General features: G+C 44.1%; 1 protein-coding gene across 1 annotated transcript in view; it reads left to right on the forward strand.

Annotated features, from left to right (window-relative positions):
* Positions 1-12,783, forward strand: part of Wipf3 (WAS/WASL interacting protein family member 3) — an 89,916-nt gene extending 77,133 nt beyond the window's left edge. Inside the window, exons 8-9 of the mRNA XM_046426063.1 lie at positions 6,496-6,572; positions 10,693-12,783. Of these exons, the coding sequence (XP_046282019.1) occupies positions 6,496-6,572; positions 10,693-10,716 (101 nt within the window). The 3' untranslated portion in view covers positions 10,717-12,783. The remainder of the gene's footprint in view (positions 1-6,495; positions 6,573-10,692) is intronic.

Raw genomic sequence — 12,783 nt, forward strand, 5'->3', positions numbered from 1 at the left:
TGCTAAGTTAAAGAAACCAAATAGGACAGCCACAATTGTAGGATCCCATTTATATGAAATGTCCAAAATAGGCAAATCCATAGAGTCAGAAAGTTAGATTAGGCATTCCAGGGACTGAGGGTTGGAAAATGGGGAGTGACGGCTAATGGGTATGGAGTTTCCTTTTGAGGTGGTGAAGATGTTTCAAACTCCAGGATACTTTTCATCTTGTAAAACTGAAATTCTACACCCATGGATTAATAACTCCATGTTTCCCTCTCCCCCCAGCCCCCCGGCCCCTGGCAAACACCATTCTACTTTCTGTCTCTATGATTTTGAGTACACTAAGTACTTCCTATAAGCAGAACCATACACTATTTGCTTTTTGTTACAGGCTGATTTCATTTAGCATGATGTCCTCAAAGTTCATTCATGTAATTTATGTCAGAATGTTCTTCCTTTGTAAGGCAGAATAATATTCCATTATATATGTATGTATACATACACACACACACACATACACAAATACCACATTTTGTTTATCTATTCACTGGATGATTGGGTTCTTTCACATTTTAGCTCTTAAAAATATTTGCTGCTATGAACAGAGGTATACAAATGTCTCCTTAAGACCCTGATTGTCACAGCAAACAACTAAACCAGTTAGGGTCACTCCAGGTGAACTGGGCTGGCATGAAATAATGACACAGAAATACCTTTTTCTTTGGGTTCTATGATAGCTCTTCTGATCCAGCTCCCACAAAGGAGTTAAGGCAGGCAAGAAAGAGAAAGAGCACACCTCGAACCCAGTTTTATTGGGGAGAAGCCATTCAAATGAAGCAAGGAGTCAGGTTTCAGGGGGTCGAGTCTAGCTTCGCGATATTCCCAGGTCAGCATGTTGACTGACATCTTGGAAGACCACATCCATCTCATGTGCTGTGAGATGATCAAAGGCAGAACAAGCGAAAGGGACACATCTGGGCACAGCCCAGACAGAGCTGCATCATCAGTCCAGTCCGCTTGTGTGTTCAAAATGCTCACAGCTCACACACACACAGCCCATGGCTGGCTTGCCATATCTCTACATTCCCATCAATCAAAACTAGGGGGTGCTCAACTCCTACGTGGCAGCTCCTGACACCTGATTCCAAATTCTCTGGGGTATATATCTCAAAGTAGAATGGCTGGGATGTATGGTAATTTTTATTTGTAATTGGATGAGGAACCTCCATACCAGTTCCCATAGCAGCTCCACCATTTTACATTTTCACGAAAAGCACATAAGGGTTCCAGTTTTTCTCCGTCCTTATCAACCCTGATTTTTCAGTTGTAAATCTTAATTTCATTTCACAGTAGAGTCTAGTGAGTGCAAAGTGATATCTCATTGAAGTTCAACTCCTCTTTGAAAAGAATTATTTTATGTTTAAAGTAAAACTTGGCCACCATTATTTCCAGGAGCTGTGCAACTTCTCCACTTGGCAGTACAATGACTTTAGCTGTATTGGGTGGATCATGTCACAGAAATTAAAAAGGATGAGATGTTCCAAAGCTGAGAGAATCCGTAGAAAAAGCACACCTCAGGGGGAGAGTAATTATTTCTGCCTTTGTAGTGGGCAGTTGGGCAGGACCCTCTGCCCCAGCGAGCGTTTTTTGGCTACTCCTGATACTTACTGTCAGCCATAGCCCTTCATAAACTGTCTTCCAGCCTCCTACTCCTTCACCACAACTTCTGCCTTTCCTGGGCATTTCTTTATTTCTCTGAACCTGCAAAGGTGCTTTGATGTCTGTAAAATCTGTCCCTTGATCTACTCTGTCCCTGAGCCTTCTCTGCTCCTCTTTGAGCCAGCAGTGTCTCCCTGTCTCACTTCCTCTCCTCCTGTTCTCTCTCCAGCCGAGTCCTCCCAGTCCTTCTCCCCTCCCTGCCATGACAAGAGCTGCTATCAAGGCCACCAGTGGACCTCCTCCTTGCCAAATCCCATGTTCAGAGGCATCAGGGTAGTGTACAACCCCTTCTTCCAAAGCTCTTCTCCCACTTAAGATTTCCCAACAGCTCTCCCTCTCCTTTCTACTTCCCCTGATCTCTGATGGCTCTTCCATTTTTTTTAATACCAAAAACCTCAGAATCATCTTCAACTTCTTTCTCTTCTCCCACATTCAACTTAGCAGTAAACTCTAGGGCATCTTCCAGTGAAATGCATCTAGAATGTGATCTCTCTCACCTCTTCTTCCACCCCAACCCTGGCCTAAGCATTTCTTTCCCAAATTACCCCAGGAACCTGCTAACAGGCTTCCCTGCTTCCCACTGTAGCACAAGTGATGTGTCTAAAGCCCCAGCCCAACCAAGCTGCCCTCTGCCCCAGAGCCTTCAGTAAATTCTCATCTTGCTCCAAATCAATGAGAAATTTTTATCATGGTTCATAAGACCTACATGAACTGTCCCTCTCCTCTTGAACCACTCTCCTCCCACCTTACTTGCTCTGACACCACCTCAATTTCTAGAACATTCAAAGCACAATTCTCCTCTGGGTTCTTTGCATCTGCTTTTCCTTTTGTATGAGACATTTTCCTCAGATAGCCACAGACTCATTCTCTACTTCCTCTGGATCAAATGTACCTGTCTATCAGCTCAGGCTGCCAAAACAAAATACCATAGACTGGCTGGCTTAACAGACGTATATTTTCTCACAGTCTAGAAGCTGAAAAGATTAGGTGCTGGCTGATTCAGTTTCCTGCTTTGACAGAGGAAACTCTGTCAAAGAGTTTGAGAGCCACCTTCTCACTGTACTGACATGGCAAAGAGGAAGAACCACTTTCTAGTATGAGGGCACTAATCCCATCAGGGGACCCACCCACATGACCTCATCTAACCCTGATCACCTCCCAACAAAAGCACATCTGCCAGTACCATCACACTGGTATTGAGATTTCTACATGTGAATTTGAGAAGGGGGGACACAGTTCAGTCCACAGCAGTACCTTATCAGACAATCCTTGACTGATGTAAAATAGTAGGTCTCTCTGGCCCATCACCTTTTATTCTCTTCACACTGTTTTTTAATGTCTTCAAGGTATTTATTGCCTGCTGACATGTGATGTGTTTGCCTGCCCCTTGTCTGTCGTCCCCCATACAGGGTAAGACCTGAATGGCAGAGAAGGCACCAATTTTATGCACTGGCCCATCTCCAGCTCTCAGAATGGAGTGAGGCATGCACTCAGTAAATACTTGTTGAAAAAAAATACTCACTCATGTATACATTGCTCAACCATTTATAGAATAAAAAAATTGGAAATATCACAAATCTCCATCAATGGAGTTTAAAAAATTAAAGCAGAGCCACAAAATGGAACACCAGGAAAACATTAAAACAATGTTACCAAATATTTAGCACATTGAGAAAACATCAACACCATCTTGAATGAATAAAATAATACCAAAAAAGTACACAAAAAATAGATACGATCTATTTTTTTTTTTGTTGTTGTTGTTGTTCCGGGATTAAACCCAAGGATGCTTAAACCCAAGGATACTTAACCACTGAACCACATCCCCAGCCCCCCCTTTTTTTTTTTTTTTAATTTTGAGACAGGGTCTCTCTGAGTTGCTTAGGGCCTCACTAAATTGCTGTGGCTTTGAACTTGGGATCCTCCTGCCTCAGCCTCCCGAACTACTGGGATTACCATTGTGTGGCTCTGCGTCCTGCTTATGATTTAAATTTTTTTAAAAAAATAAAATAAAAGTAACTTGTGTGTTGATGGAGAAAAAGAGAATTTGATCAAATAGAGGAAGAGACTAGAAATACACCAAAATATGAAGTGATTGTCACTCAGTGCTTGTCTGTGTTGTCTAAATTCTTTTGATAAATGAATACTGCTTTCAGTAATCATTGAAACTTTTAGATTGCAAATTTTGGGGAGAGAGAAGAAGATTAGCCCACCCACAGGTCCATCTACCTGTGCAGGAAGGGAGGCATGTGGCATGTAGGGTGACCGCTCTTAGCTTAGGCTTAGTCCAGAGGAGATGTGCTCAAAGGGATGACGAGTCTCCAGGGCCCACCAGTTCTATGATAGCAGTGACAGTAGAGAAGGAGAGAAAAGGCCAGATGGAAGGTTTAGATCCAATGGAACCTGTCATTCCCTTCACTTAGAGATTACGAGAAGGCCCTTTGGTGCCATCTGGCTTCATGTACAGCTGGAGAAACCAAGGCAGAGTACAGAGGCCTGCCTCTGCTGCCTGTGGTCAGGGCTAGTTCAGATCTCTGCTCCACGACCAGCGTGATCTTTGCGTCTGGGCACGCTACCTCCTCACTTTCCTGCCACGGTAGACTGAGGTTGGGCAGACCGTTGGCCCTGCGCTGATGGTTAGGTCTGCTCCTCACACAAGTCTGCCTTTCCCGAGCCCACCTTCCCAGCTCCCAGGAATTGCACTCCAAGGCTGGCAGAAGAGTCTCCAGGAGGCCCTGCCTTAATGGCCAGCCAAATTTCTAAATCCTTTCTGGACACTCTCCAAGTCCTACATATCTATTCTCATGTCACTTGGTTACAGAATGAATTTTTTCCCCCTAATATGAAAATGTGGCTATGGCTGGAGAAAGATACAAGGCGAGTTTTGGTTTGCACATGAAGGAAAAAAAGGCTGAAAGCCAGCTTGGCCCTGGGTCCTGCTCCGTCAGCCCCGGCACAGACATTCCTCTTTTAACCTCACAGTGCAGAGGAGTGTGCACCACGACTGCTGCTCCCAGTGTTCCTCAGGGCCACAGCTGCATTCGCAGGGAAGCAGAGCCCTCGGTTTGCAGGAGATCGCAGCAAAGGCAGCAAGCAGCGTTCACTCCGTGGGCTCTGCCAGTGCAGTAGGGGCTGGATGGAGATGGGGAAGAGATGTAAAAAGATTTTTACTCTGAGCTCCAGTACCAAAAGTTTGAAAACTGTAGTTTGGATGAATATGAATTACCTTTCCATGGGGAATAGCCGATGTGATGGACGGTTTCCATAGAACGGCCCCACTTGATGAATTCCAGAAGGTTCTAGTGACATTTTATAAGGGGAAATCCCTTCAAAGCCATTTTTAAATCCAAAGCACTCTGTCTAACCCTGACGTTGTCTCCGCCACTCACTTCTGGCACCAGTGAAATTTCTCTTGCACTAAGGCCGGAGTTGTCTTTTCTATTTTATGGAGAACTCACTGATTCTCCTTTAACCTCTCTGCTCTTGTTTCCAGGCATCTGTATCAAAACTAGGGAGAGCTGTTTACCTGGGGAAGCCTGTTTTATTACCTAATGCTCTTCAAATGGGGAGATGTTGGCCCCCAGGGACCAGTCAGCCATGTATAGAGTCAGGTTTGAGTTTACAATTGGGCATGGGCCTGGGGCAGGAGTGTGACTGGCACCTAGTAACAGAGAGACCAGTTCTGCTGTTAAATGTCCTACAGCACAGAGGACGGCCTCACCACAAAGAATCATAGAGCCCAATATGTTAATAAAGCCTGGATTGTGAAACCCAGACCTAGAAGATTTTTCTGTAGTGGACAGGAGTTTCTGAGATTTAAAAATAGTCATTCCCAAGGCTATCTTCTCACAGGGAATCAGATCAGGGGCTGTCTGTGCCTTTTTACTTTTACTCAAACTGGCTCAAAAATCTGAGATTCCCTGCATCATTTGCTCCAAAATATCTTTATTCTAGACCCAGTGCACTCATTAATTTAAAAAAAATGTTTTAATGAAAGTTACAGTACCCATTTATTAATGTTTTGTTAAGTTTCAGAGACCCTTCTGAGTGACAGTTCATTTTTAAAACTGTACCATACAGAGTTGTCCCAATGGTTAATATATGCTCATGGTAGAAAACTTCAGAAGTATTTATTCACAGGAATTTTAAAAAATAATAATTCTACTCAAGAGGAAAGATTTCCATTTATTAATTGTGTTTTTAGTGAATTTTAAAAATAATTGAGACTGTTCTATTTTATACAATTTAGTTCCTCCAAATCAACACTTTGTAAAAAGACAGCTGCTTCGTACTCCATTATATGATACTGAACTCTAGATTACCTAGAACCTTTGATTGAACCCAGGTTATTATCAGTTTTTCAATATCATAAATAATTCGTGATCATTGTTTCTTTATTACATGCTGTTTTTTAAGTAGCACAGCAACCTGGACTCTCCTGGGCTCTGGGTCTAACTGACCCTGGCATGGTGCCTGGTACACTGTAGATGGGTGTAGCTGAAGGTTGTGGTGAGCCATGAGTCAGGAAGCGCTAACAAGCTTAAAGATGATGGGCCTCACGAGATGCTGTCCTTGCAGCATGGACATGAGGACCCTGTGTCTGTGGTCTGTGGCTTTGAGGGTGGGGCGGAAGCCCAGTCCAGGGCCAGGAGCCCAGTGGTCTCAGGTTTCCAGGCTCACCTTGCCCTGGGTTCCTTTGCTGGTGTGGAAGTGCTGGCTGAGCGGGTTTCTTGGTGGAGTGGGCCCAACCTTCCCCAGTCCAATCAATGATGAGATCTTCCTTGTTTCTCTCAGGTCACACACCTGGTCCCTGGCTCCAGACCGAGGCAGCTGGACAGAGCCCAGATGACATCAAAGGCAGAAATGCTCAGGTAACATAGCCCTCAAGGAGATTCTCCTGGGGAGCCTTCCTCAGACTCATTTTCTTTGTGGAAAGCCATTTTGGCATGGCTTTGTTTCAAGCCAGAATGGAACACTTAGAATTCAAGAGCTGAAGCATGGAAGGGGCCCCCAGAATCACTACCACATGCAGAAGCAAGTTGAGCCACTCAGAACCCCCTTTGGACTCATTCTGCTGTCATCACCCCAGTCCCTGCCTATTCTTCCCTGAGTAGGATAGTTTGAGAAGCCTGTGAGAAAAACCCTGTAGCATTTATAAAATCTAATTCAGTGTTCTCTCTCACCTGTAGAATACGTGGCTCCTTTTGGTGCCCTTAGAGCATTTTCCTCCATTAATATTATAATTGATTTTGGCCAGATTGACTCACAAGCCAAGTCCTTTGGCTATAGGAAATTGACAAGGCCAGGAGGAAGACCACAGGGGTGCTTTTGTGCTAAGACAGTCTTGGAAGAAATGCCCTTGCTCTCACCCCATGCAACTTAGAAGTGTCTTCTAACCTGGGCAGAGGTGACATCTCTCACTGTACAAAATGAAGTCTCAGGTTTAAAAGTCCTTTGTTTCTTTGAAAACATGTACAGTCCTACTCTGGCCTCATCCTGTTTCAGGGTTCTGTGTGATAGACAACGGGCTGGCTTGCTGGTACGCTGGGCCACCCCGCAGCGGGATGGAATGTGAAGGAAAGTGACCTAAGAAGGAAGGGCCTCGATTCCTAAAAGCCAGGGTAGTCCCTGGGACAGGCGATAGGTACTTCCTCTGGCAAACAAGCATTTCCCTTCTCTAACCTCAGCTAACCCAAGAATAGCAATATCCATTCTCAGGTTCAAAACAGGTATACAACTGTAGTTAAAGAAGCATATGCACATAAAAAAGAAAGAAGAGAGGAAGAATATGCACAGAATTGTTACTAGGTGGAGGGGATTCTGAGAGGATGATAGGATAAGACACACCAGGAATCTGTCTCCCCACCTGAACAACAATTGCACTGGCAAAACCCATCTGAATGGAACTCTGTGTAGAACTCTGGGGTCTACTGAAGGCTTGCAAGATCCAGGGAATGCTTGGAGAATAAATCAGAAGTGGTTTTTAGACGATTTCAGCTTGTAACAGTAGCTGCTGAGCATCCCCCACCCCAGCCATCCCCATGGCAGGCAGCTATGCATGTGTTCTTGGAGTAACTTGCACACAGTTTGGGGGAGCCAAGAAGGGCAAAGGAAAAAAAATACCCCCATCCTCCACACGTTGGGGATCTGGGCTTTAATTGCCCACTGCTGCTTCTGAAAACATGGGTGCAGGTAAAGAGGTAGCATCTCCCCTGCACCTCTTCCCACCACTGCAGCTCTGTCTCCTTTTGGCTGAAGCAACTTCCAGGAGAATTTTTTTTCTTCCCTTCATTTTACTGTTTCTACTTTTGGAAGCCAAACGTTAAAGACCAAGCTGTTTGAAAGCAACTTCATATGTGGGGGAAATTAGGAAGTAACCACGTATGTTCAAGGGAAAAGTCATAGGCTCCAGAAAGACCTGAGAAGTCCTTAAATTTACACCTCAAGCTGATTCTTGGCACAGAGATAACATACAAAAAATAAGATAAAAATAGAATAGAATAAAATTAAAATGATAACAAATACTTCTAGCAAATTCTGGGGAAGGAAGAGGATCTGCTTTCTAGTGTTATGGCATTGTTTGATTCGGATATCATTCCCAACAACAAAAAAGAAAATCACAAATTACACAAAGAAGTAGAAGAGTGAAGACCACTCAACAACAACAACAACAAAAGTATCTTTGAAAAAGGGTTGATGGCAGATATATTAGACAAAAGAGTTTAAAACAGCAGTCTTAAAAATGTTCATGCTGGGCATGGTGGCACATCCTTGTAATCCCAACAACTTGGGAGGCTAAGATAGGAGGATAGCAAGTTCAAAGCCAGCCTCAGCAACTTAGTGATGCTCTAAGCAGGTTAGTGAGAACCTGTCTCAAAACAAAAAATTTTAAAAAGGGTTGGGGATGTAGCTCAGTGGTAAAATGTCCCTAGATTCAATCCCCCCTACAAAAAATAAGTAAATAAATAAATTAATGGCAACTCTCCTTTTTTTAATAGTAGATGGACACAATACCTTTATTTTATTTTTATGTGGTGCTGAGGATCGAACCCAGTGCCTCACACATACTAGGCAAGTGCTCTACCAACTTAGCTAGAGCCCCAGCCCAAAAGGCAACTGTCTTAAAGTTGCTCAAAAAAGTAATGGAAGATGTGGATAAATTCAAGCAAATGATGTATGAACAAAATGGAAATATCAGTAAAGAGAAAGAAAACAAAGAAATTCTGAAGCTGAAAAATACAACTGAAATGAAAAATTCACTAGAGAAAATGAAAGGCAGACTTGAGCCAGCAGAAAAACAGAATCAGTGAACTAGAAGAAAGGACAGTCAAAATTATTAAGTCTGAAGACCAGAAGGAAAAAACATTTAAAAGTGAACAGAGCCTGTCAGAGCTATGGGACACCATCAGGTGTTATCAGGGAGACGAGAGGGGCATAGAAGAATGTTTGAAGAAATAACAGCTGAAACTTTACAAATTTGATTAGAGGCACGAGTAAAAACATCCAAAAAGCTCAGTAAACTCTAAGTAAGATGAATACAAAGAGACTAACATCAAGGCACGCTATAATAAAACTTCTGAAGAATAGAGGATCTCAAAAGCAACAAGAGAATCGATTTGTCACATACCAGGTATCCTCAGGAAGGTTATTGGCAGATTTCTCATCAGAACTTTGGAGAGGACAAGGTGGTAAGCTAATATATTGAAAGTATTAAAAAGAAAAAAAAACCTGTCAACTGAGAATCCTATATTTGGCAAAACTGTCCTTTAGAAGTGAGGAAGAAATTAAGACATTCACATATAACAAAAGCTGAGGGAGTCTGTTCTCCCTCGCCTGCCCCGTGTCTCTGGCTTTCAAGAATCTCATGCCTTCCATCTTAGATCACCTTCCTGCACATTCCATGCAGCCCTGCAAAATGGTCCAATGTAGACACTGGACCATTTTACTTTCTTCCTAGTATACTTCTGTAATTTCTACAAGGAATATATTGCTCTTGTGATCAGCAAAATAGAATCATCATCATAATTATAGTCTCATATATTTATATAGCTCTTTACAGTTTTTAGTTGATTTGTATATGTTATCTCATTTGATCCTTTTAATAACCCTGTGATCAAACTGGAGAGAAACTTTTAATGCCATTTTTTTTTCAGTGCTGGGGATTAAACCCAGGGACTCACAGATGTGCTAAGCAAGTGCCTGACCACTGAGCTACACTCCCAGCCCCAATGTCATTTATACAAAAGAGAAAACTAGGCTCCAGAGGCTGATGGGTTTGTCGAAGGTCACATGCCCAGACCTTCTGAGCTTCCTCTGGTGCTCCTAACACTATATATCACTGCTCTTCCTGGTGTGTTAGAAGAGCCTTCCTCACCATCAATGGGGCAAAGCTAGGTGGGACATTATGCAGCATCTGGTCTCCAGCCTCATGGTGGGCACAAACCTAAATCACCCCAGACTTGTCTCTGCCCATGACAATCCAGTCAAGGATGGATTAAAAGTCTCTTTGGACATCCCACCAAGATCTCTGGAGATCATTTTCAATCATTTTCACTGCAGTGAGACACAAAGCAGCACCCAGAGAAACCAGTGGGCTCTGGCCAGCACATAGTGCCCGGGGAGTGCTCTCTCCTGCATGGATGCTGGGCTGGAAGTCTGAGGGTCTGACTTCCTTTCCCCCTTTTCCCTTGCCCTGACCTGGTATCTCCAGCATGTTCTTGGCTTTTCCTGAACTTCCTGCACAGTCAACTGCTGGTTCTTGGTCTCTTCTAAATGTTCATAAGTCAGAATTTTAGGTTGCCACACATCAACTTCATGCCCCATCTGGTTTGCCACCATGACCTCTTGGGTTAAAAAACCTCTCCTTACACACGATAGGACCATTTCCCAGCCTTGGTGGTCCTGTGTGAATGAGGAAAAGCTGTGTTTCCCACCCTTGGGTTCAGTGATTCTTCTAACCTCACCTGATAATCTTCTGTCATGTTTCCGCAGTTATCTCTAAAGACACTCCGGTGAGAAGACGGATGAAGCCAAGGTCCAGGGGTTCCATGTCACAGGATGAACATGTCAGGCCCCACCATACTCAAGCTGTATTCAGTCGACATACAGGCTCTGAAAGGAGCGCTTATTTATTGTAAATACGTGGTTTGCACGGGCTTTAAAGCAACATTTTAGTCCACTTTGAGTTATTTCAGTAATATTTTTAAAGACAACCACCATTTCTCCATTATTTAAAATGTATCTTGGCATTTGTCTGTACATACAGAGCCCTGCCCCACTCCATTGTGTCTATCCTGTGACTGTACATATGCTTGCGGGCTGGCCCTTCCTAGACTCTGAACCATTTTTAGACCGTCCTTAGTTTGTAGGTGGTCCCAAAGTCCTAAGTAGTCACAAAAGCTTCTTATTGGCATGACTTTATATTCTCATTGCACCAACTGCAAAATCAAACCAAATAATGCCTTATAAACGATGCAGCTCAGAGGAAGTAGTGTGTGCCCATACCCCGACGGTGCCGCGCAGCCTCCGGGGAGTGAGATGTCACGTCTCACTTCCATTTTGCAGTACAGGGATGTCTTTTTGCTGCCTAATGTAAATATACTGCAGTGTAAAGGCAGGAGTGGGCTCAGCCCCTCCAGTGCCTTCCACAGGGCCCTTTTGTAACTGAATTATCCTACAAGTAGCCAATGCTCTTACTGTTTACAGTGCTCCTAGTGCCCATGTCTCCATCACTTCCCTCCTGTCCCTCCAAATTCCCAGCCCCATCCTGGTAGTCCAGGTGAGGTCACCTTTATGAGATTTTGGTATTTTTTTTCCTTTAGGAAAAAACATACACTAATTCTGATTATCATGAACTGCTAATTCTATCCCAGAAGTCTCCCAATCTCCCAAAGAGGTTGCAAAGATTTCCATGGAATATATGAGAAACGTGTAAAACAAAATGTCTGAAGAAATATATGCCTCAAATATCTGGCCACCGCCCCACCCTGAGAATCTGGGAACCACCCATAGGCCACACTCAGCCCCCTTCCCAGCTGAGGGAAGATGTCACAGGTCCACAGCTTCCCCTTCCCCTGTAATGGGCACCTGGGGGCGGGTGCACATTCAGCTCCCTGATGATGCAGAGTCCAGCTGGGCTGGAGCTGCCCTTTACCTTTCCTTGAGCCAGCAAGGGCATGGAAGTGGACAGGGAACGCTGACACAGATAAAGGAGAGAGACTAGGAGGAAACAGACTGAGATCCCTGAGGAAATCGGAGAGGGAGAAGAGGAGGATAGCAGAAGTTTGCTTTGGAACAACCCACTCATGCCCTTGAACCTTGAGGATGCGTGACAGTGAGCCACAGTGAGCTGGGTTTGGCCAACGTGACTGCAGACCCCTCGCTGTGGTCTGGAGCCGATCAAGCTGGTGTCTTGCATCGGTGTGTGCTTGCTCATCCCAGGTGGGAGAAACTGAGTCAGCGTCAAGTATGCATCTCTGGGGCACAACTCAGGCCAAATTGTAACAGCTAAAATCAGTGGGAAAGAAGCTTTCGCAGGCCTTTTGCATTATTGATTTATTGTATTGGTTCTGGAAGTTTTCCAAGAAGTCTAGGATTTCATTTGGGGGACAGTATCCACTCTGCCTTCCTTCCGGTTGCATAAAATATTTACAAGAGCTTTAATTTGCATAATGGAGAAGGCCCTAGACACAGGCAGTTCCACTTTGGAGTGGACTGCCGGCCCTGGTGAGGCGTTCAGAAGTTCTGCTGGGATAGAAAATTTATAATAAAACCATTCAAGAACAGAGGGAAGGAAGGAGCAGAAACCAAAAAATGGCAAATAGGGAGCAACCTCAGGAATCCAGCATCACGTGTGTCCTCGAGACCTGTCACTGAACGCACACCCTCCAAGCTCGGGCAGTGTACAGGCTGAGCCCCTTGACCGTGGACTCATCAGAGAGGCGTCCCTGCCACCTCCCACATCCTCACTGACCCTGTTGTCTGTGACTCTCCCCCTGTTTCTCCTGTATTTTATATTTATTGATGCCTTCCTCTGCAGATTCATTTCTTTGTACCTAATAAACTAACTTTAATAAGTGGAAA

The sequence above is a fragment of the Marmota monax genome, unplaced genomic scaffold (genome assembly GCF_021218885.2).
Source record: "Marmota monax isolate L192 unplaced genomic scaffold, Marmota_monax_Labrador192_F-V1.1 WCK01_AAM20220418_F8-fsc00133, whole genome shotgun sequence".
NCBI classification, from domain to species: domain Eukaryota; kingdom Metazoa; phylum Chordata; class Mammalia; order Rodentia; family Sciuridae; genus Marmota; species Marmota monax.